Source organism: Sciurus vulgaris (assembly GCF_902686455.1).
Source record: "Sciurus vulgaris genome assembly, chromosome: 9".
NCBI classification, from domain to species: Eukaryota; Metazoa; Chordata; class Mammalia; order Rodentia; family Sciuridae; genus Sciurus; species Sciurus vulgaris.
The window spans coordinates 64,876,544-64,903,158 of NC_136469.1; the positions used below are offsets into that span (position 1 = coordinate 64,876,544).

At 35.2% G+C, this 26,615-nt stretch overlaps 1 protein-coding gene and 1 long non-coding RNA gene across 18 annotated transcripts in view; one reads left to right on the top strand and one right to left on the bottom strand.

Moving 5' to 3' along the window:
* Positions 1–26,615, top strand: part of LOC306670175 — a 165,812-nt gene that overhangs the window by 66,520 nt on the left and 72,677 nt on the right. The window lies entirely within an intron of this gene.
* PDLIM5 (PDZ and LIM domain 5) overlaps positions 1–26,615 on the bottom strand; it is a 225,055-nt gene that overhangs the window by 24,457 nt on the left and 173,983 nt on the right. For all 17 annotated transcript variants that reach the window (XM_079154759.1, XM_079154748.1, XM_079154752.1 and 14 more), the window contains 2 exons: positions 24,809–24,996; positions 62–236 (listed from right to left, as the gene is read on the bottom strand). In XM_079154759.1, coding sequence (XP_079010885.1) covers positions 62–236; positions 24,809–24,996 — 363 coding nt within the window. The remainder of the gene's footprint in view (positions 1–61; positions 237–24,808; positions 24,997–26,615) is intronic.

Below are 26,615 nucleotides of genomic sequence, written 5' to 3' on the forward strand. Positions count from 1 at the left end.
TTAAAAAAACAATATTGGTATCAAATACTTTGGAGAAAATTTCAAAAACTAAATAACCAACCTGATGACCTGATTACAGTGGGCACACATTGGAGTTCTTTTCCCTGCAGGAATGTGCTCAGCTCTCTGCACTAAAGTATCTTGGTCACTTGGCTGGGGCTGCCCTGCAGTGGAGTTGGCTGGTGCCCCTGCTCCTGAAGGAGTCCCACTGTTTGAGATTCTTCCAGTGGAAGGTGCTGGGAGTTAAAAACACAGATGAATCAGAATGAGAATTGGTCAAATAAAAACTTCTCCAGAGAATCAAATGATTTTTAAAATTATCTATTTACTCACCTACTCACCCACTCACTCTCATATTTATGATAAAGTTATGACCCAAACACTGGGTTCTGATTGCACAGATGAGTATAAAAGAAAAATAGGATTACAACACAGTGGAAGAGTTATGACAAATGTATGCATTGGATGCTTGCTCTGCTTCCAAGAGGAGCTTTGGCTAGGTCAATAACAAAGCTGATATATTTCTAGACAGGTAGAAATCTCTACTAGCCATTAACTAGACTTAATTCCAAAGTTATCATGGGCATATTAAAAACTTCAATGCACTGAAGATAAAAACAAACTATTTCCCCTCTTTCAATCTGTACTAAATAGATTATGCAATCAGTTACCTAAGCATATAAGGTGGCTACCTAGAATCATCTTTGTTCCTTCCTCTCCTCATCTTTGGTGATAACAAGTCTTGCTGATTGTATACCACACACAGTTTTTGATTTTGCTCCCTCTTCTCCATTCCTACAACAGTGTCCTGGCTCAGGTTCTCAATATCTTCTGGATTATCTGCCAAAATGTCTTGGTCTTCCTTAAATTCACCCTCCTAACTGCCACTTAAGACTGAAATCTTAACCAACAACAACTCTGTGCACAGCCTTTCAAGATTTGTTCGTGGTCAGTAAGTTCAAGCCTCTAAGCACTATATGCAAATCCCTCCAGTGGTTTTTTCCTGCTCCACAACCCCATCTTTCCCCCACACTGCCTCTCACTTAATGCTTCAACACCAAACTGCCTCACTTTTTCTTGTGAATGGGGCTATCTACACACAAACTGGGTTTACTCTCAGTTATGTCATTTTTTTGTTTCCTTCCTATTTTGCAGAGTAACCACTGCTTACTGTTTAAGATTGAGCTCAAGAGAAACCCTCTCTGAACCACCTCTATCCATGGCTCCTTCCATACCATCTAGATCCAATGTTTCTCTTTTATGTTTCCATAATTTTCTGTGAATGTCTTTTGTTACTGCTTCTACTGCATACGTGTGTGTCTCTTCTTCCCAGTTAGATAATTTGCTCCCAAGAACTGTCTAATTCGTCACTCTTGCAGTTGCAAGAATGTCTGAGATGAATGAATGAATGAATGAACTGGGATTGACACATAAGTGAACACATGTGAAAACTGCAAGCAAATGAAACCAGCAGAAGGCCTTCTCCTTACCCATAGGCCATTAAAATATAATGGAAGAGAAAAGACACACATTAAATCATTTTAAATGATCAACAAAATACACAAAAGTCATTTAAAATGAACAACAGTATGTATTTATAGATGGACATATTTACATATATACCAACACAAGTTGACAGTATCTATACTGGAAAGGGTAAGATTAAGAGAATTGTGTAGCTACCTCTTTTTCACCAGAATAAAGCCTGTTTTGCTATGATGTGCAATTACAGATGCAGAAGCACAGCATTTGTGAACACTTAGCACATCTGCAGTGCTGGGCCTGGGACTCCATCTGTCAAATGGCACTTTTACAGGCCAGGGACCTCCACCACTCCCCATGTTTCAAGTTAAGTCCACTGGACCAGGAACATGTTTCCATTCTCTCAGGTTCTCACTTTCTTTCACACAACTGGAAAAGAGAATTACGGCAATATTCACTTTGTACAGCTTCCTCCTCCTTATCTCATTTACTCTCCATGGTGTGATGGATGTGACTCCATCTTTGGCTCTTTAGTTTCTAATCTAGGCTTACATTTTCAAGGACATTTTCAATGCCAAACACGGTTACTGTCTTTAAGACATGTAAAGTGGACTTATTCTTCCTGCATACACTACCAGTCTTTCCTAAGAATTTCTATATTTTGCATTCTTCCACTTAGGTGGGCACAGCAATCTGTCTCCAATTTCCCTGGTGCTTCATTCTGGGCCTTAGCAATGTTTCACAGCACACGATCCCAGGTTGGTTCCTCACTTCTAATCCAAACCCATGCTCTATCATTTGAGTTCTGGTCTTGAATTCCTCAAGTCAGGATTATTACAAGTCTCCTAATCATTATGTCTGCTGCCAATCTCTTCTTCAACCTGTTATGCTACATTTTTTCAAAAACATTATTCTTATCATATTGTCTTATTCGTAAAACTGTGACTCTTGCCTGCAAACTGTATGCAGTCCATCACTCACTGAACCTACTCCGATCTTCCTAACAACTGTTTTTTATCCTTCCCTACACATTATCACCATCACCATCATACTAAATTACACTTGTTTAATATTTAACTTGTGCAAATACTATTTAAAGGCACTATTCTCACATTTTTTCCAAAAATTTCCTGCAATTTCAGTATGATTAGTGCCACTTTTTTTAGTTTATAAGGAATCTGAGGTAAAGAGGGGTTAAGAAACCTGTCCAAGTTCATAACAGCAAGAAAAGGCAATCTTGTTACTGGGTAGTCTGGGTTTCTAGTCTGTGTTCTTAAACACTATGCTATATTTTACTCACTGTTTCTTGAGAATGCCAAACCAGATCCTGCCTCTACAATCTCCCAGTCAATGAAATGTCCCTTTCTCCACTGCTACTTAAGTTTTCCATTCTGCAAGGCTCATATGAGTACCATTTTCTTCTCCAAAGTCTCTTCTAAGCATCATGGCTAGAAGTGTACCACATGTATAATTTACTTACTATTTATTAATATCCTGTTAATATTTATCCTTCCTCAATTATTCAATCTTAGAAATAGGTATAAACTACATACTCCTTTCTATTACTAGAGACTGCCTTACAAATAGAGGATGAAAAATTATTAATCAATTAAATGTAAAGGAAGGTTCCAAATCACTTTTTAAAAATATTTTTTAGTTGTCAATTGATCTTTATTTTATTTATTTATATGTGATTCTGAGAATCGAACCCAATGCTTCACACATGGGAGGCAAGTGCTCTACCACTGAGCCACAACCTCAGTCCCCCAAATCACTTTTTGTTTTTTGCTTTGCTTTTAAACTACAGAAAAAGGTATTTCAAAAATGTGGATTAGGTTCAGGATTTTCAGGATTTTCAATAATGGGAAAGTTACCCACTGGAAAATCTGAAATCAGAACTCAAAGACAAGTCAAACCCTTTCATCTGCCATGTGCCTTTATATTACCACATTATCTATGCATAAGCCTTAAAGTGCTGAGCCACTAAGACATTTTTGGCAATAAAAGAGTGTAGTAATTCTCCATCAGTCAATGTAAAATGGGACATACCCATCTGGCCCATGCCTCAAGCAGAAGGTATATGGGGAACTAACTCACTTAACATGAGTAGTCATTCTTACACATGAAACATGTGACCATATCTTAAACACATAAAACGGCTCTTCTTCTACTGCTTTTCCTTTTGGGGGAAGAAAAGCCTTGCTTCTGTTACTGCCCCATTTTAACCACTTTGGATATAAAAGAAATTCTCACACCTCTGTTGTTGCTGTGTTGCTAGCACATTGGCCCGCACACAAAGCAATACAAGCCCTGTTAATTACTGAGTCCTGAACATTTCCAAAGCACAGTTATTTCCCATATGAATAAAGTGATGTTTCATTTCTTTAGTCTGAATTTCTCACTACTGTAGCACTGGAATGAGCTCTGAGCTGTCAAGTGCCAACTCCCTGGCCTCTGCTCACATGGAGAGGGAGGTGTAAGAAGGGGAGGTCTCAGGAGAGGAGAAGCACTGCCAAATGAGCCCTGCTTCCATTATCATTTTGTAGACAACTGCACTCCTACACACAGCAAACCAGTGTTCCATAGGTACCACAGTGACCAAAATGCTTCATGTATGAAACCCATTGTAAAGATAATCTATTTTTATGGAGGAAAAAACCAGAACTCTTTACAGATAGTTCAATGTTGACCATCTACTTATTTGTAATAAAAAGATACTTTTCTTTGAAGTTCTTGTAAGACCATTAAATAGGAGCACTGAATCAGCTCCACATCATAATGTAGGAATCTAAGTCACAAAAAGTCTATGACTTACTCAAACTGAATAATGAGTCAGTAAAGTGTTACAATGCGAACACTAGGAGGAAGTGAGCTCTTGACTCTAGATTTCCTTCTCAACCTTAATCTGGAGCAACTTTCATTACATTTGACTTCTTTTGTGGGTAAATCCTACCCTACTGGGACCCTGTTTGGAAATTAATTTCTTTTGTGCCAAATATATTTCAGCACCAAAGTCATGTAGAAATTAAAACCCACTAGCTACCTCCAAGTCAACAGTACTGGTGACAGTCTCACTTTCATTAATTTTAAAATTGTGTTTATGAGTCTTCTAAAGGTTATGAAGGGCATATATTCACATGTAATCTTTCCTTTTGTTTTTTGACCCAATGACAGCCAAAACTAAGGTCACAAAAATCATCACTAAATGAATTCAACACAATTAACTGAGGGAGAAACCTAGCAGTGTACTAGAAACCTTTCTCAGTACATGTTAAAGAAATTTGTCAAGTTAATCAAGTAAAATATACTCAATGCACAATATGTTGAGTTGCTAGTTTTAAAAGTATTTGTCATGTTTAACATCAGAATTTTTAAAAAGTCAACAAATCCCTGGCTTACCACATATAAGTTTAATTTACTACAAAGAAAAAGCATCTCTTTTGAACTATAGATTATTAATTGGAGACAAAGAATTTTTAAAAAATCGAACTACATAATATTCATTAATTTGACAGAACACTTTCTGTTATTCACCAAATCTTCATGGTATTTCTTTAAAAAACAAAAAAGAATTTCAGCTTTTTTTTTTTTTTTTTAACTATATTTATGTTTTGTATGTGGTGCTGAGGATCAAACCCAGTGCCTCATGCATGCTAGGCAAGCACACCACCACTAAGCCACAATCCCAGTCCTCTTTATGGTATTTCATTTGGCAAAATAAACTGAAAATTCTTTAATCTTGAAAGATCTTACTTGCATTTTTTCCAAAGCAGATAATTCAGGTTTTTAATTTAATTATTTTGGTACTAGAAATTGAACCCAAGGGTGCTTACTGAGCTATACCCTCAGTTCTATTATTTTTTATTTTGAGGTGGGGTCTTGCCAAATTGCTGAGACTGACCTTGAACTTGTAATCCTCACACCTTGGCCTCCCAAGTCTCTAGGAGTACAGGCCTGTGCCACCATGTGTGCTAGATGGTTCAGGTTTGCATTATTCAGCAAATTATTCAATAGAAGTTTTAAATGGTCTTATTCTGAGGCCTAATTTTCTTTTCTAATCATTTCAAGTTCCTAATAAAGTGATTATCAAGTTTACTCAAATAATTTCTGCACTAATATTCCACATAAGTGTAAAGGCACTTGCTATATATTTTATAAAACGTTTTCCATGAGAAAATAGATTAAGATCAATAGAATTCCTGGTAGTACAATGTGTGAATTCTTGGGACATTTTCTAACTATATTAAGAATAAGGTGGGTTATTTGTTATTTGTTATCTTGATTCCTGTTCCTAAATGACAACTCTAAACCAATACATTTAAAATAGCAGTGAAGATTATGATGCATGTATTAAGCACCTGGTCAAACTGTACATGAATAGGCACGACACTAATTAGTTGATTCTTTGGTTTAAATATAATTATTTGACTAACCATTAAAAATTATTATTACTGACATATACTAGGTGAAAAAATAATACATTATGTCAGACTTTACTTGGACACATAACAAATCAATTGGGGAACAATATCTCAAAGAGCAAACATTAGTTACAACAGATATTGCTAATGTCTTCTAAGGCAGCTTACTCTTACTGGATGTAATGTTTTTGTATTACTGAACATATCACTTCGTAGGAGGGCAAGCTTAGTGTTGAAAGATGAATTGCTCATGACAATACAAAAAACATATAACCTGACAACATCATGTGAGCCTCCTCCCCAGTACATCCTGGTCTAAGTCACCAATATCTTTTGCTTGGACTACAACAGTGACTGCCTACACATCTCCTTGCTTCCACCCTTGTCACCAACACAGAAGTCAGAAAAAATGAAATTATATCATACTACTCCTCTGCTCCAACCCTTCCAATAGCTCCATTCTAACCTAGCACTAAAACTTAAGATCTTAGAGAGTTGATCCCAGCTACTTCTTTGACCTGCTCTTGCCACGCGATCCCTTGTCCACTATATAACAGACGTGGTGGCCTTACTATTCTTCTAAAATGACCAGCATGCTTTTAATTCAGAGCCTCTGTAACTTCTATTTCCTCAATATTTCCATATTGTCACTGTTGTTTTTGTGAATGCCCTACACAAAACAGCACCCACCCCCTGCCAAGTCAGCAGACCCTGTACTCCTTCACTGGTTTATCTTTTGTCATTGCACTCATCACCATCTGATGTATTTTATATTCTTTTTATTGTTAATCAGCTGTCTCTCCAGACCTTGAGGCCAGGCATGTTGTCTGCTTTGTTCACTGCTCTGCCCCTAACACCAGGAACAGTTCCTGGCTTATGGCCAATAAATGTTTGCTTAGAGAAGGAATGATTCTAGCACCAAAATTATTCTTTCTATACTAAAGAGAACAAAATTCTAGAGAAATGGCTGATTCTAGAATGGGCCAAAAATAAACAGAGATAGTATGGAATATCTTTTCAAATTAGAAAGCAGGCAACACTATAGGAGTTGTATCAAAAGGATTGGAAGAAGCAGATGGGGCAGTTTGAGCATTTATTAATAGTTATGAGGCCTCTACAATGAAAACTATAGCACACTAAAGAAAGAAATTAAACCTTAGAAGATGGAAAGATCTTCCATGTTCTTGGATAGGAAGAATTAATATTGTCAAAATGGCCATACTACCAAAAGTGCTATACAGATTCAATGCAATTCCAATTAAAATCCCAATGATGTCCCTTACAGAAATAGAGCAAGCAATCATGAAATTCATCTGGAAGAATAAGAAACCCTGAATAGCTAAAGCAATCCTTAGCAGGAAGAGGGAAGCAAGGGGTATCACAATACCAGAACATCAACTATACTACAAAGCAATAGCAGCAAAAATGGCATGGTGTTGGTACCAAAATAGACAGGTAAATCAATGGTACAGAATAGAGGACACAGAGACAAATCCAAATAAATACAGTTTCCTCATATTAGACAAAGGTACCAAAAATATGCAATGGAGAAAAGACAGCCTCTTCAACAAATGGTGCTGGGAAAACTGGAAATCCATATGCAGGAGGATGAAACTAAACCCCTATCTCTCACCCTGCACAAAAATCAACTCAAAATGGATCAAGGACCTTGGAATCAGACCAGAGACCCCACATCTTATAGAAGAAAAATTAGGTCCAAATCTTCAACATGTTGGCTTAGGATCAAACTTCCTTAACAGGACTCCCATAGCTCAAGAAATAAAAGCAAGAATCAATAACTGGGATAGATTCAAACTAAAAAGCTTTCTCTCAGCAAAGGAAACTATCAGCAATGTGAAGAGAGATCCTAAAGAATGGGAGAAAATCTTTGCCACTCATACTTCAGATAGAGCACTAATCTCCAGAATACATAAAGAACTCAAAAACTCTACACCAAGAATACAAACAACCCAATCAACAAATGGGCTAAGGAAATGAACAGACACTTCACAGAAGAAGATGTACAAGCAATCAACAGATACATGAAAAAATGTTCAACATCTCTAGTAATAAGAGAAATGCAAATCAAAACTACCCTAAGATTCCATCTCAACCCAATTAGAATAGTGATTATCAAGAACATAAGCAACAATAGGTATTGGCGAGGATGTGGGGAAAAAGGTACACTCATACATTGCTGGTGGAGTTGCAAATTAGTGCAGCCACTCTGGAAAGCAGTGTGGAGATTCCTTAGAAAACTTGGAATGGAACCACCATTTGACCCAGCTATCCCACTCCTTGGCCTATACCCAAAGGACTTAAAATCAGCATACTACAGTGATGCATCCACATCAATGTTCATAGCTGCTCAATTCACAATAGCCAGACTGTGGAACCAACCTAGATGCCCTTCAATTGAAGAATGGATAAAGAAACTGTGGTACATATATACAATGGAATATTACTCAGCCATACAGAATAATAAAATTATGGCATCTGCAGGCAAATGGATGAAATTGGAGAATATCATTCTAAGTGAGATAAGCCAATCCCAAAAAACCAAAGGACAAATGATCTCGCTGATAAGCGGATGGTGACATATAATGGGGGGTGGGAGGGAGGCAAGAATGGAGGAAGGAGGGACTGTATAGAGGGAAAAGAAGGGTAGGAGGGGTAGGGGGAAGGAAAAGAATAACAAAATGAATCAAACACCATTACCCTATGTAAATGTATGATTACACAAATGGTATGCCTTTATGCCATGTACAGAGAAACAACGTGTATCCCATTTGTTTACAATAAAAATAAATTTAAAAAAATAATAAATAGTTGCAGAAAACAAAAAAAAAATAGTTATGAGGGACTGAAATAATCCAGTATGTTCAACTTCTGAGTTCATAATGATTCTAGAATTTAAAAAACCCCACACTGATCATCTCTACAGGATGTCAAGGAACCAATTAATTATTTTGAAAACCAGTAAAATTTAATAAAGGCAAAGAATCAAGTTTTGACCATTATGACTTTATAATTGATCATGTTTGTTCTGTCTTATTTCTCATCTTTAGATTATTTTGAAGTAAATTCAAGGCACATCATTTAATCCATAATATTACAGTATGACCTCTAAAATACTCTTCTAAAACATTATAATGCCCTTATCACATTTAAAATTATGCCTTAATATCATCAAATGACCAATTTTAATTTTTTTCTGATTATATCATGATAGTTTCCTATTGATATTGTAACAAATGACCAAAACATTTTAGCTTAAAAACAACACAGTCTTTTTTTCTTATAGTTCTCTTACATAGATATTACTGGATCAAAATCACAGTATTGGCAGAGATGTTTTTTTTCTGTTGAAGGATTTAGGGAAATTCACTTCCTAGCTTCTATAGGCTGCCCAAATACTCTGGTTTATGGCCAGGTTCACCAACTTCAAAGACAGCAATAGCAGATAAAGACTTTTGCACATTGTGCTGCTCTGGTCCTGTCAACATTCTTCCCCATTCCACTTCTGAAGATCCTTATGATATACACTGAGTTTCACCAAGATAATTCCCTTAACTTAAGGTCAACTGATGAGCAATCTTACCTCTATCTGCATCCTCAATTCTCCTATGCCACATAACACAACATATTCACAGGTTTTGTGTACTAGAACATGTACAGTTTTGTGGGTGGTGGCTTTACTCTGCTTACCATATATCTCCCACTGAAGTATTAAACAGGATCCAAATAAGGCCCATATGTTACACTTGTCTCTTAAATTTCTTCAAATCTATAATTCTATCTCCACATCCCTTGCAACATACATGAAGAAGAAACCAAGTTTCTATATGTATACACACACATATGTATATGTGTATATAGGTATTTATATATATTTGAACTTTTTCTATGTTAGAGTTAAAGGAAATAGAGGACAACTAAACTGTTTCATTTTTAGAATGACACTATAAGGTGTCATTACTTTACAGCTCAAGAACATAAGGCTCACAAAGGACAAAATGACTTGCCCAAGGATGTGTCGAACAATGAAATTAAGTGAATGTTTTCTGAATGACTACTACGAATCAAGCAATGTGCTGGGCTTTACCACCATGAACAAGACAGATACAATTTCTGCCCTCATGAGTTTAAACAAGGTTACAGATCAATATACAGTCAATTATGTTATAGGAGATGCTACAGTTTGGATCTGAAATGTCCCTCAAAGGTACATGTGTTAAACAGCTTGGTGTCCCCAGCCCAGGGTGCTAGTAGAAGGTGGTGGAACCTTTCAAAAGTGGGGCCTCATGGGGCATCCACACTCATTGGGGCATGCCCTTGAGGAGACTGTAGGATCCCAGCTCTTCCTCTCTTTCATTCTTGGTGACAAGGTGATTGGGTTCCTCACCATGCATTCCTGCAATGATGAATCACTTTGCCACACACAGGCTGAAATGTAATGCGGGCCAATTGATCATGGATTGAAACCCCCAAAACTGTGAGACAAAATAAACCTTGACTCTTTAAAACCAAAGCTAACTAACGTATGGTATAAGCACTAGGAGCCAGAAAACTACTGTTTACTTATGTAGATATTCAGTCATTTACCAAGCATACACTGAAATCCTACACAGTGGCAGGCACTGTGCTACATGTGAATGCACAGAAGAGGACAAGAGTATGACTGGTCTTTTCCCTCAGGGGGTGTAACACCCCCCCTTTTCTAGTTGGAGGTACCTGTGATTCATCTCAGCCCAGACAGTTTGTTGAATATGTGAACTCAGAAACATCAAAGTTACAAAAACTGACTCAGGGGTCACTAGCATACTGAGACATTTGAGTCATGGGAGTGAGAGAGTTTAGGTAAAGTGCAGCATGAAGGAAGAAAAGTTCCTTAGGTAGAAAGCAAATAATAAACATTTTAGGGATAGACAGAGGTAGGATAAAAGCCAGCAGAATATGTCATAGAAGCCAATAAAGGGAGGAGAATGGGGAATCCTGAACCCAGAACCATGTGTTTGACTCCAAAGCCTACGACCCTGTAACATTCATTCATCTAATATTTGTCATGTATTAATTGTTGCCAAGGTCTGGCTTTGCTAGTGACTGCCTTCATACATTATATGAAGGCAGATCTCCTCAAATTTGACCTAAACCTGGAAATACTAACTTCCAGACCAGTTCAGAGGTGGGCAAGTGATAACTGAGATCATTAACTTCTGCTATTGTAATTTCCCTACTGAGCCTACAAGGATAAATTTAGGAATAATGTATGAAAGCATTATTTTTTTAAAATTTGTTTATTTGTTCTAATTGGTTATACATGATAGCTGAATGCATTTTCACACATTGTACACAAAAGGAGCATAACTTCTCATTCCTCTGGTTGTACATGATGTTAAGTCACACCAGTAGTGTAATTATACATGTATAGAGGGTAATAATGTCTGTCTCATTTTACCATTCTTCCCATCCCCACTGCCTCACCCCACCCCTCACTACCCTCTACATAATCCAAAGTGCCTTCATTCTTCTGTACCCACCCTCCACAATGAATCAGCATCCACTTAGCATGATATTCTCTAGTTCTATCCATTTACCTGCAAATGCCATAATTTCATTCTTCTTTAAGGTTGAGTAATATTCCATTGTGAATATGTACCACATTTTATTTATCCATTCATCTGTTGAAGGGCATCTGGGTTGGTTGCATAGTTTAGCTATTGTGAATTGAGCTGCTATAAACATTGACGTGACTGCTTCACTGTAGTATTCTGATTTTAAGTTTTTTGGGTATAAACCAAGGAGTGGGATAGCTGGGTCAAATGGTGGTTCCATTTCAGGTGAAAGCATTATTTTTGATTTACACTAGTGTCCTTAATAGCTTAGATTATCACCTTTCAGCCCTTCATGCATTCTGTAAATGACAAATTAAATTTCCTACACAGAGTTCTTTATTTCCCTAAATCTGGCTGCCTATATTTTTTAATCAATATAATTTATGCATACAAAGTTCTTGAAATAAAACATATGACTATAAGACTGGATATCCATGTTTTGAAAAATATTTAAAAGACTTTGTTTATATTAAAAAAACACTCTATAAGAGAAACACAACCGCAGATTTAATACTTTTGCTACAAACAGGAAAAAAGTACTAAATCCATTCTGCTGTAAAAACTCCACAGAGCTGTAAAACTTCAACCACTATAACTGGATTAAGATAAAGCAACAAAGAAAATTACGGGATTCAATCTACGGATAACTATAAAGTATTTCTGATTCCTTATTTAAAAATCCTGTAATATTTCAGACTCATTGTTAGAAGTTAAGGCTTGTATTGAAAATATCTATGAATACAAATGCCCCCACAGTAAAAGAAAAAAGACAAATGTTCACAAGGCAGAAGTCACCCATGAGTTTACAGTGTGAAAAACAACTGGCTCAAGTGCAAGGGGTGTTCCTGTTGAAAACAGGGAGGCTAATGCTATACTTGTATAAATAACTGGGCTACATCAAAGTGACGTTCTGGCACTCTTGGGGAGATAAAGTATCATAATTCAGTGTCTCAGAATATGTCCTCAAAGGTATGGCAGAAATTTTACACATACTAAATTGGGCAGCAGTGATAGCAGCAAGCTTGCATATTATTGTGCACAGTCAGTGCTTTCTCCTGTGTCCTTTCCTCAACCATGCCAGACAGATGGTGGCCAAGACAAGCACAGGATCTGTGCATTTTGTCTGTCAAGCTCCTTGTTTTGGATGAATAAACAGCAGTCTACTCTTTGTAATCCAGGCATGAAATCATACCCAACAGAAATGGAAAAAGTTAAGCCAAGATCTAAGATCAGAGAGAATTATGAAGAGGTTTATGCAATTTTTATTAAATGGAATCAAGGATTTTTTTTAACTCAACGATTAAAAGCAAAATTGGACAGATTAAGCTATTATCATTTTTCTAAGCAGCAGAGAATGCTGGTATGTATGCCATAAAGAACTGGAACAGGTGCACCCAAGGCTAAGTATCAAGTATTTCCGCAACTTCAGGAGGTTAGTTTCTTCCATTAGCAACCAGTCTTTCAACTTTAAGAACACAGATTAAACTAGATCTAGAGTGTCTTAATTAAAGTGAACATGGGGACTTGGATTAGGGTTAGTTCTCTTTTTAATTTCTTACACCACACATCAAAATTCGGTACACACAGACTTGTCTTTTTTCCCACACTGACCTTATGTAGAAGATTTCCATTTGGTCAGAGTTACAAGTAAAATAAACCAGAATGTACCTTACAAAGACATAAATTGTTAACATATCTGGTTTTGTCATCATTCAATTAAAGTAAAAAAAAAAAATCTATCACAATATACACAGAATTTTCTGAATAATCTCAATATCACTGCAACTTGTAATTTCAAAATGGAAAGACAAGTCCATACTTTAATTGTGTGAGGCCAATGTGCTTTATGTTATTAAAAATTAAAAAGGAATAAAGAACAAAGTGGGGGACAAAGAAAATATTTTAACAAACAAAAACAAAACTGAGTCATAATTCATTACCTTGGGGATACTAAAGAGGATACTGATGAAGTTTTATAGGTTCTGTAAAAGCTAAAAATATTTAAAATATTAAATCTGTTGAATTTTGCTCATATTGGATTAAAAAAACTTGTAGGAACATGCATTAAAATTATGTCATACTCACATTTAGAGTTCTGGCATATCATGTTTCCTAAGTAAGGAAACCAAAATGGGTTTGGCTTTTATCATTTTTCTATTAATTTGAATCTCATATAATGAAAAAGCAGTCTAAACCCAGAGATAAAAGAAGGTAGTATCTAGGGCTTAAATTACTTGTACAAATAGAATCTACATCATGTAGGGAAAAAAAAATCAAAGTAGAAAGGAAAAAAATTAGGGAGTTTTCCCCATGTCAAACAATATTCACAATGTCTCTAATGATGAATACATGTAACTGTAAAATTTTAAAATCAGAAATGTTCTCACATTTTTATCACTATTACTAATTCTGTTAAGATCTAACTCTCATTTAAAGTCTTAGATCTCTGAAATAAAAGAAACTTTATTATCACTATTCAAAAGTATGTTTGATTTTCACATTTTTTAAAAGTGCAGACTGTTGCTCAGCTCTTTAAGGCTGGAGAAAGCAATATATCTAACATATGATATAATGCTAAGACATACTTGGGTTCATAGTTTATTGTTTTCTAGATGGGACATCAGAAATGTCATCATTCTGGATCTTATGTATCCTCACATGTAAAACAGCAATAATAACTACTTCACAATATGAGAAGGTAAAACGAGGCAATATAAGTAAAATGTTTACTTATGGTTCTTTGAATTTTAAGAAATACTTCATAAATGTCCGTTATTACTATGCTTTGACATAAGATCATAGTTAAGAAAGAATCCATTTGCTCATGAAGTACTTAGAGAATACATTCAATGTTTAGATCCAGGAATTCTTCTGGTATGAAAGATGCATTCAGGGAATGACACCTGCCTCCAAATGGTTTATCTTTTGAAGGATGATATAAACAAGCAAATGTGCACAGTGTCCTAAGATTAGTGCTGAAAAGGGTGTTCACAGGCCCCCCACAATAGGGTTTTCATCTACTGTGCAGAATTATCAATCACAAAATTTTTCTACTCATATGGTTTAAACCTGGAGTTAATGTACTTTCTGTAAAGAGCCAGAGAGTAAACATTTTAGACTTTATGGGACTTTCAGACTCTTGCAAGTATTCAATTCTGTCACTGCAGCATGAAAGTAGCCACAGACAATGTGTAAAGAAGTAAGCATGGCTGTGCTTCAATAAAACTTTATTTACAAAAACAGGTGGTGGGACAGATGTGAACAAGGACCATATTTTCCCAACTCCACACCCGATTTAAAGCATATGCAATTTGTAAGATGTAGTAATTCTTTAGAAAAGCATGTATGGACAAATCTATATATCTTCTTCTTTTATAAAAGGTTTAATTTGTTAATGTCAGGATGAAAGAAAAATAGAAGAGCTTTGACAGATGTGTACTTGAAGTCTTCAACAATGAAATAAATCTCAACAAAAGAACATTTAGAAGAAAGCAAGCAGGTGGTTAATGATTGTTACTTTTCATTTTTCCTAAGAATCATAATTTTAAACAAAAATCTACTCATTTTACAAGAAGATACAAGATATTTAGATACTTCACACATCAGTTTTAAAAATGGATGGCTACACTCAGGCCTTCATGGCAAGTGGACTATACAAAGATATCAAAATGCGGGGGAGCAGATGGCAATAAAACATTATTAGTAGAGATGAAATACATGCGACTGGTAGGATTTTACTTATTCGTATAAAAATTTTAAGATGGAACCAATAAATCTATCCATCTTAGCTAAGCAAATCTAGTTATCTCGATTTATTAGTGTTGCACGAAGCCTCCAATGAAATTTGGGGTGGTTGTTGTAGAAACAGTAATTTCCTTTCTCACCCCTATCTCCTTTAGACTTCAAATAAGATAGAATTTATATCCACTTATAACTGAGATGCACATCATTCAGTTTTGATCTAATCAAATCAAATCTCACAAATATATCTGAGACTTCCCTGAAAAAAAGAAAACAAAGAACATATCAGATCTCTCCAAAGCTCTGTCCATAATGAAGTAAATAAGCTTGTCTTTATTGCTAAAATGCAGCACACAGCAGAGGCATGGTATGATTAAGGGTCAATCTTAATTTAATCTTAGCTAAACCATCTGAATTTCAAGAATGAAATTTAGGTGCAAAGAACATGTTACTGTTACTTGAAACAAATCTTAGCAGTTGCCAGTTACCTAGTTTATCCTATCTACCCAAGGAAGGAATCCTTTCTACTTCATCCCTGCTACTAAAGAGATCTAGATCTCTTTAATATATCTAAGAACATTATTATCTTGAAAATAGGAAAATATACTATTCAGAGTCAAAATAACTAGGGTCATCTCCCTATAGGATTCTGTATAATTCCTCTGACTTCTCTAAAACTGTTTCCACATTGGTAAGATGATGTGTATTTTAGTTGTAATGATATTACTTAATGTGTACCCTGAATAAAGATAATTTTTAAAATTCAAAATACTACAAAAATAATTATTACTACCAGTGAAGGATACTTAGTATTTCACAGGTAAATGAGATAGTTTATTCCCCTCTGGGATACCTGCTGTGTTCATGAGTTCCAAACCCCCAAATAGGGTTGTGAATGTTCCTCTAGTCAGAGTGCAGCAGGACCTAAAGTCAACTACTGGTATTTATTTTGAAATTGAAATTCATGCCTTTTTTTCCTTTCTCATTTGACCAAGAAATTGCCCTTGTCCCCCAGAGACCTCAAACTGATCACAACCTTATTATTTACAGCTTATATAATTTCTTTGAAACACAACTTACATTTTAAAAAAGTTTTATATCAGTTAAGAGTCCTTGCCTTTACTACATATTAAATCATCTTTCTGTTTCATAAAAAAGCAGTTCATTAATAAAAAAAAAACCTATGTACATAACACCTGCTTAATATAAAGGGAATGATGCCTTAGAATAAAGTAGGAAAACTCATATTTGTTCAACACAGAGTATCAGAGGTCAAGAAAGCTGAATATTAAGTGATACAATACTATTGTGTATGGGGGATATCACCATAATATCAGCTAAATGCCTTTATTTCCCTTGGCAAAATTCCTGCCTCCATGGATGCATAAAAGTATAACAAAAAAGGCCACTAATTTCTTGCCAACATCAGGGGACAAAGAATAAACAGGACTTAACTGGGAGCTGTGTGTATATACAATTAGAGAAAGCATGACAGTGGTATTATTCTAACATGCTGTAAGAACTGCTAATGAAAACAGCCAACAACATTTTCAGCACAGCTAGATAGCACTAACTACTGGGAAAGAAAACATAGCAAGTGTTTTATTCTAAATGGCTCTATAAAATAAAGCAGTACTATTTCTATAGAAAATGATAATTGGATATTATGACTACATAATTCAATGATTTTTAGTCAAGAAATTGTAAGTTATTTATTATAGGTATAGTGTTAATATATTTATTAAGCATCATTAAATATCCTCTCAAATATTGTGAAACTGAAAAAGAATAAAATGTTATTTCGGGGAAATACACACATGAGGAAAAGCTGCATAAATAATGTAGATATGTTATAAAAGTAAACTTTAACTTTTTTCTCTAGTACAAAATGCAATCAATCCAAATTTATATGTTGCAATGTGACTTATTACATAAAAAATCCAAATATATATTCAACCAATTTTCTCTGTCATGGTCTGGATTGCTGAGAACCATGTACAGTCCTCCTTTGGAATACATTGGGGATTGGTTCTAGTACCCCTATAAGATACCAAAATCTGCAGATACTCAAATAGGCAGTAGCATTTGCATATAATTTAAGCATATCCTCCTGTGTACTTTAAGTCATCTCTACATTACTTAAAATAACTAATACAATGTAAAAGCCATAAAAATAGTTGTTATATTATATAGTTTAGGGAATAATAACAAAAAAACTACCTGTATGTGTTCAGTACAAATGTAATTTTTCTTTGAATATTTTCCATCTCACGTTGTCTGAATCCATGCAGGAGACACCCTAGACACAGGAGCTGACTGTATGGCTTCTTGAGGCTGAATAAAATCCTATATCAGTGTTTTAAAAGAAATGTTCTTAAGCACCCCACTGGGAATCAAGCTCCCTTGGAAACAGTGGTTAAAACTTGCATTCCAGTCAGGATATATTCTAAATACTCAGCAGTTATGGTCCCCATAGAATTCTGGCCATGCCTATTGCCACTGCCCAGAAATGTTTATTATCACCATCTCTATACTAGATCACTTCAAACACTTCTTGCATGGCATTCAAGACGTCAGTCTTAATTTCTACAGTGAAATCATAATGTCTCTTAAATACATGACAACTATAATGATCTTTTAATAATACAAATCCGATTTCCCACTACCTCTAGTTTACAAATCTTTTAATAACTTCCTCTCAGCATCAAGTCCATTCTCTTATGGTCAAAACTCTTTCTGATCAGGCCCCACGTGAACCCTATTCTCCCTCTTGCCACTAGACAATCATGAACTACATGTTTTTCCTTCAAGAAGCCAAGTTCTCTCAAGAGTTTTGTATGTATTATTTCATCTTTAGCTTGGCTTCTTTCTAAAAATGTTTAAGGTGGTTGACTATGTGATTATGTTTTAGGCACAAACATTAAAATCACATTCTTGAATAAAATAAGACTTCACTATAAATAAATATATATTCTACCTCAAGATTGTATACTAAAACTTTACTCAAATCTCTCTTTCTTCTTTCCATTGATCTGATCTTCATGTCTCTGACCTGGGTTTTGTAATCTGATTTAACTCTTCTTTGCAATTTTGTTTTCTATGTTATTACTTGTGCTTTGGATCCAAACTTAATTTGTCCACCTTGATGAAACAGGCGAGCCTATTTCTCTAAGATTCCCTCTGTACTCCATTGCTTGGTTCCTTATGTGCCATAATTTCCACATTCTTTGAGGGAAAAAAATATGAAAGTTTTTTTTTTCTTATTACAGGGCTCCAGAATTTTAAAAATTTTAAAAAACTACTGTATAGAAGTAATATAATACTAATTATGATACTGCTTATGCTCACAAACTTTAATTCTTATGTGAGTTTAATGCTTCATGAGACTGGAGTCTCTTCCTTGAGCAATTTGGTATTTTTAATAGCTGGTTGGCAGACAGTGCTTCCATCTTTATTCAATGACTGTTATCAGGAATTTCAAATCTAGTAAGAGAACAGAAGAATACCTTGGCAAACTAAAGCTGAACCCCTCAAATTAAATGAAGATTTTCAAAATGAGAAAAACTGATCTATCCACTCACTCTCTCAATGACATTTAGAAGGTCCACCAACTGCCAGGTATTGTTCAGGGGCTAAAATTAGTAAGACTTGGTCCCTGTTCTTCAAGGGATATAAGAACAGTGGTAAAAGATACATATTTGTAAATAATTAAAATAAAATGAATGTTATGATAAAGACATCACCAAAGTTTTATAGGAGCATAGAGAAAGAACAGGTCACCTAGTTAAAAGATTCAAGAAACTTCATAAAGAAGGTAACAAATAGTCTTCAAGGGTGAACAGAAGTTTGTCAGGGATAGAAAGGAAAGCATTACCAAAAAAAAAAAAAAAAAAAAAAAAACCTGCAATGGTATGAACTCAAAAGTCTATTGTGACTGGACTACAGGGAACACGAGGAACAATCTTACAAAAAACAAGGCTAGAGAAGGCTGGCACAAGGTTGCAAGGTGACATTGAGCCCTATTACGAAGCCAAATAGTTCACCTGGGCAGCAAAGAGCTCCAAATGTTGTCAAGCAGGAAGTCACATGACAATTGTTTTGCTGGATGGCAACAGTGAAAATTACTAATGCTATGGGGAAAGGAATACAGGGGACACGTAACCTCTCGAGTATTCTCTATGTACCTAGGCACTTCAATATGGTATTCTACTGGTCTTCACAACAATGCTATAGGAGACTTTTCTTAGATCCATATTTTACTAGATAAAGAAACTGCAGGCTCAAAAAACTCTAGCCTTTTAAAACTCATAATCTATAGGGCACACATTCCTATTCTTTAGAGCCACCATCAGTCAGAAAACTAGGTTCAATGAACAATGGGCCTGATCTCTCAAGGCACTACTTATTTTCTAGCAAAGCAAAATATTTTCATTTTGTGTATGATTAAATTAAAATTAGTAAGTTAATGTATTCCAACACATAATGGCTCTTTGTGACTTTAAGAATGGATTTGTCAAAAACATTTGACTACATTGGTAATATTTTAAACATATATTTGCATCCAGTGGTCTAAATTTACCTAATCTGGTATCCACAGCTTATACAGGATCTAGGAAAAGCATTACATAGCAAGTTAGTTCACCTACAAAAACACAGGAACATATTTTTAAACTTTTACCACTAAATTTACAAAGGTTTTGAAAATACATATCAAATCACTTATTAACTATATATGATATGAAGCTTTCATACATAAAAATTTAATAGAAACACAAATAAAATGAATTGAAATTTAAGTTTACAAAAGTACAGATGCTCAATTCTGAAAAGTAACAAGAAAAATCTCACCTTTGATATATTTTTCTAATTTCAAATCAACGTTTCTAAAGGGACTATTACAACCTTGTTCACGTTTGTAGTGTTGCCAAAGACACAGGGCAGAGGCAGGAGTTTCCTAGCTGGCACGAAGTTCAAGCTTGGATTCTTACTTCTTTTCTATCTTAGTATTTTCATCCAGACTGAACTTTTGAACACTTGGCATCCTAAAATATTAACGTGTGTGTGTGTGTGTGTGTGTGTGTGTGTGTGTGTGTGGTGTATGTTAAACTATACTCCTGAGAAAAAGCAGATATTCAATCTAAACTGTAATACTGTTATATACACACCTAATTTCTACTTGTCAACTGGTTTAGCATTACAGTGTTTCTGAAAGATTTCTGCATAACACAGGCTATGTAACACCACAAGTGAAATGATCTAAGATTGAAAGTCAGAATTTCAGTGGATATAACAGAAACCATGACAGGCTCACAATACACTGGTAGGTCTTAACATCTTAATCAGGCCTTTCAACAGTCCTTTTTTTTTTTCTCATTGTTTTCAAAAATACATGTTATCACTCAATAAACAAAAGTATGACTGAAATACTTTTTAAAACCAGTAACTTTAAACTATTTTTTAAATTATAAAGTAAGAAAAATGCTTTAACTTTTGACCCAAAACATATCTGTACATGTGTGTGCATGTGTGGATTCACATATTTATGTAAAATATACTAGAACCTCATTTCCATAAAACACCTTATTCATAATGTTAAAAATAATACATTAAAATACTCTGATATTTTCTATTTCATGCTATTTTATTTTTTTAAAATGCTGGCTACACCGGAGAGTACAAAATTTCCAACACATAAAAATCGTTAGTGTTTGATGAGATGGAAGTATTTATTACCCTGATTTCATCATTACACGCTGTATACATGTATTGAATCATCACAGCACATCCCAAGAAGATGTATAAATATTTGTGTCAATAAAAAGCAAAAATAAAAATGAATGCTGGTAACAATCCATTAAACTGATTTCAGAATAAACCAAGTGGATCACAGACTACAATTTAGTAATTTTTCCCCCCTTCCTCCCATCCATCTGGAGGAATTAAAAAAATTTTTTTTGGTACTGGGGATTGAGCCCAAGGATGCTCTACTTCTGAGTTTCATTCCCAGTTCTTTTTATTTTTTATTTTGAGAAAGGGCCTGGTTAAGTTGCTGAGGTTGGCCTTGAACTAGTGATCCTCCTGCCTCAGTCTTCTGAATCCCTAGGATACACACATGTGCCACTGGGCCCAGTTTGTAGAAATAATCTTGAAATGATTCAATGGTAATAGTTTTTGGTAATCTCCCAGGGGTGGAAAGTGAAAAGAATCAAATCTCTTTTTTCCCTTTTTCATTGACACTAGAGCATAGCCATGAATTAGAAAAAAAAAGCAGCCTGCCATTCTCCATATGAAAGAAACCTGCCACTTGCCTACTTGCTTTATTTGGCCCTACCCTAGACCAGTCACTCACTTGTTTAGCCTTTACAACCCCTTTCTTGGCACTGTTTACACAGGTGAACTGTGAGGTGCACAAAAGATCCCATAAGGAGACAACAGCATTCTCTAATCAAAGAACTTTAAAACTTGTATTAGGAAGTTCTTGAAACTAGCAAAGACTAAGTAAGAATCGATTTTGAGGTGGTGTTTATTTTTAAAATATGGAATACTTTTGGGTGGGTGGAATAAGAGAATTTGAGAGGTTGGGAATTTTGTGTCCTTAAAAACTTTTACAAAATAATGTAAATGATTAACATAACAACTTATTAAGAACCTATTTCCAGCACCTAGAACAAGATAAACAGAAGAAGCTCAAGAAACATTTTCTGACTTGATCTAAGGGTTATGATGTAATTCAACTATGACTTCACAATGGGAAACATGTTTTCTTTTTATAAAATTGTTATATAATATTATATAATATGTAATGTTTTATACTGTTATAATTTTGCTCAAATTTGCTTATGTTTTTTGGAAAAAAGCAAAATTTCAAATACTAACCATGTGAATTATGATTACAGTTGTTTGCTTTGATTATTAAAACAAATTAAATTAGATTTAGAGAAGAAAGGATTCTGTCGCCCTCTTGTGGTAATTTTGTTGTACTGTACTCGCCAGGAATTTCATATCAATTTATTTTGAAGAGGCAGAGTAGTTATTTTGATCATAAATTTCTGAACTTCCAAAAGCAGTACATATACTTTTTAAAATGAAATTTAACTGAATTTGATTTCAGTTCATGATAATCCCAGTTTTTCTCTCCCTGTTTTCCCTCTTGTCTCTCCTCCCCTCTCCCATTTTCCTTCCTCTGCTCTACCAGACTTCCTTTTACTGGTCTATTAATTTACATTTCATTGGTTCTTTTTACCTATACATAAAGGTGAGGTTACCAGTTGTACATTTACACATGCGCATAACAATTTTCTAAGAAGTCATCCTGCATTTCCTCCCCTTACCTGTCCCTCCACTCTGCCTGTTGACCTCCTTCTACATTACTGATCTTTCTTTTATCTTTGTTATCCTGTCCTTCTCTCTCCTTTTCCTTTATTTTCCTCTAGCTTCTGCATATTAGAGAAAACATTCGACCTTTGAATTTCTAAGTTTGGCATATTTCACTTAGTATGATGTTCTCCATTTTCATCCACTTACCAGCAAATGTCATAATTTCATTACAAAAGCAGTACATATACTTTTGTCCTCTGGTACACTTTCTGCTCTCCCTTCAGTTTCAACCTCAGATATTTGGTCTTTTCCTTGCTATTTTACAAAACATTATTCTGTTAGCTTTCACATACCACACACACCAAAGGATTATTTCTAAAGGTTACTTTCCACATTAAATGCACATACAAAAATTATAGTGAATCTCCAACATCATACACAGAGTGAACTTTGCAAGCATTTTCTCCCCAACAGATCTTCCTATCTCAATAGTTCAGAAATTTCAGAGGTAAATGATAGTCATTCTGTGTTTTTATTTTGATACCAGGGATTGAACTCAGGGGCACTCAACCACTGAACCACATCTGCAGCCTTATTTTATATACAGACAGGGTCTCACTAAGTTGCTTAGCTCCTCACATTGCTGAGGCTGGCTTTGAACTTGTGATCCTCCTTCATCAGCCTCCCAAGCCACTGGGATTACAGGCATGCCCCTCCGTGCCCAGCACATTTTATGTTTTTAAATGTAATAAAATAATCTTTTCTTTATGACAGTCTAGATCATATGTAATGGCTTATCCTCCCCTTCTTCCCCCAATACCAATATATTCAGCTCTCCATATCTGTAGTTCCACACTGGTGGGTTCAACCAAGAGCAGATTGGAAATATTTGAAAGAAAAAATTGTGTGTTTTCTAAACAAGTATTTCTTTTTTATCCCCTAGTCATTAAGTTAGAGATGATTTAAGTATACAGGAGAATGTAAGAAGGTTATATGTGAATACTAAGTCATTTCAAATAAGGCACTTGAGCATCTGCAGAGCTTGGTATCGCTAAGGGGTCAGGGAACCAATTCTCCGTGGACACTGAGGGATAACTTGGACACTGAGGGATAACTGTACTTCTAGCTTTGTAAAATTAGCAACATGTAGCAAATGCCACCATGAAATAAACTATAAATAATAACACAATGACAAGGACCTGAACCAAGGCAAGGCTTTTATAATAGAGGACCAAGAAAAATTGAGAAATATTAAAAAGTAGAATCATTTGATATTAGTTATTTTGAGACTATAGGGTGGGGTGGGTTCTAAAGTTTATATTCTAGTTTTGGTGACTGAGTAGATGTGCCATTCCCTGGGACGGAAAATAATAATTTCAGACATGTGGCATTTAAGGTACCACTAGGGGACAGCAAATAGAACAAAGTGTTTGAGGATATGGAGTTCAGTAGAGAGAGGATGGCAAATGACCAATGGCTAGGTAGCAAACAAACCTGGAGAGTGAAAAAAGATGAAGCTGGATTTGAGATTAGCAACATTTAAGTAGAGCTGCAACTTCCTGTTAACAGAGGCACTTCACTTACATAATCATAAACTTTGTTCATCTTGTGAGAAACAGGAAGTACTTTAGATCCCCTTATTTTGTACATAAGAAAACTTAGAGTATAGAGATTAAATGACTTTACTTAAAGCTATCATCTGTAAAAGTGAATGAGAATTCAGCTTGCCAGGTTGTGCCCAAGATGTTCCATCCTACCATTCAAATATTCTCTTTCTAGTATTATGTCCTTCTTCCCCTTCTGCTTCATAATTATTCAAACAAGAAGTAAAAGATTCTTTCTTCAATAATTGTTTCATGACTCTTGATGCTTCTGTTACTTGTATATATAATAAAAACAAAAAATGCTACATTTTCAAGTAATATAACTGGTTATGAAATAATTTTCCAAATTTATAATTCAAAACATGTTTCCTGAGCAATCTGAGAAAAAGGAAAAGCCCAATTCTAGAATTATGAACAGCAAAAAGGGCAAGTGTATCAAGCTAACAACAGAAAATATTTATGAGACACTTCACAGAGCAAATAGCTACAGTTGTTCTTTATTGTCCTGTCTGAAGCTTATATGGTTGAAAACAGGGTTCACTAACAAATTCTAACATAATCCCAGCACAAATTTTCATTAATTACACTCACTTAGGAAAGCAAGGAGGAAGAAATTTCTCTGAAATACCTGCTTGGTTTGGCCGTTGCCAGTTTGGTGATTTGATGGCACTGGTAGATCCTACGGGCTTGAAGGCAGCAGCAGTTGTGAGGCTGGCCACCCCTGGCCTGCTGGAGCCTGGGTTTTCCAGAGTCTCAGGCATGCTCCGAGTTGAAGCTGCTGGTGAAGCCAGTTGCTGAGAAGGCTCCTGAGAGTTACTGTAAAGGAAAGCAGGAAACAGTTTTGGTGAGATCATAGCAATCTAACTCAGCAATGACCCTTGCTTTTCCAAATCTATTGAATTTCCAAATCTATTTCCTTAAGCATAAGGAAATCAAAATATTAATCAATTTAAAATATTCTAAAATCATGACAGGGATTGCTTCTCTTCAAAACAAACAAACAAAAAAAAAAAGTAAAGAAAAAGAAATGGTTTTTGTTTTATACTTTGGGAATTGTCTTTAGAAGGTTTACCATGAGAAAGTGGGCTATTGTAAAACACAGAACCAATCTCTTTAAATGATAAGAAAAATTTTCCTCCTAATTCCTATCTTGACATTTCAGAAGAACCACTTAGATTAAAACAATACATTACTGGAGAGCCCCTCATAAACACTATGAAATGGCATCCATGCCTCCTTTTCTGCACATTCTTCTGGTATTTTATGAACTAAGTTTCCTTGATGCCTCACCAGTGACTCTTTTCACTTGCACCCTCGCTCATTCAGTAAAATTTAAACACCTACTCTAATGCCAGATGTTGTACCATGTACATAGTAACAAACAAGAGGCAACAAACCCTGCCTAACCCTATGTTCTGGATTCCTACCTAACACTAAGAAAGAAAGATTACCCTACCATTATTTTCTCTCAACCAGAGTTATCTGCTTAAGAAGAGGTTTTACCTGTGCTGGTTCTGGTTTGGTTTAGAAGATCATACGACTTTTATTATCATTTGTTTACAATTTTACATACAACATCTCCAAAGGAAGTAGCAATTTGAGGTGGGCCAAACTACAAAATATAGGCTTTGGAATGACAGAATATGGCAGTGGTTATTTTTCTAAAATGAAGTACAATAATAATAATAATAACAACAACAAAACAATACTTCCTACAGCTCAACTTTTCAGTACTGGTAGCTTAAATAAATCTATGCACAGAAACACACTTCCTTCAATAACTGAAAACTGACTGCTGGAAGAAGAGGCTGTAAAAGATGAGGTACTATCTAATGTCTTTAGCAAAATAAACACCCTCAAATTATACTGTTTAAGAAAAGATTACTTCAATAAAAAGAATTTTCAAATTCAATTATGTGTACTATATTACCAAATTTTGGCACCTAATTTGCCCAAATTCCTTTTGAATCTTGCGGTTGCCTATCCTTAGGCATGTAGGAACTTGACTGGTAAACTGGCCCCAACAGCAAAATAAAATTCTCTCAAAGAAAAGAGTGGCTCACTGTGCCTCAACATTTTTTTTTTTTTATTAAAAAAAAATAGTCTATACCATTTAGCTCCTTTCCTCCTGAGAGTTTGGAATTTTGATGTGTAGGTAACAAGCCACTATTAAAAACCTTAGGTACTTAGAGACTGACCAGCTTCTCTGGTAGATACCACCCGGCACAGTTTGCCACAACTCTTTGCTGGAGGAACTAAGCTTGTCCCATGAGACTCCACTGGGAGAAGACTTCTGGAAACTTGAGCTTTATTTCTTACAGGCATGTCCCATACACCTTTTTCCGTTGTTGATTTTGTATTCTTTTGCTGTAATAAATTTTAGTCATGAGTCTAACTACACGTTGAATTGTATAGGTCCTTCTAGAGAAACATGA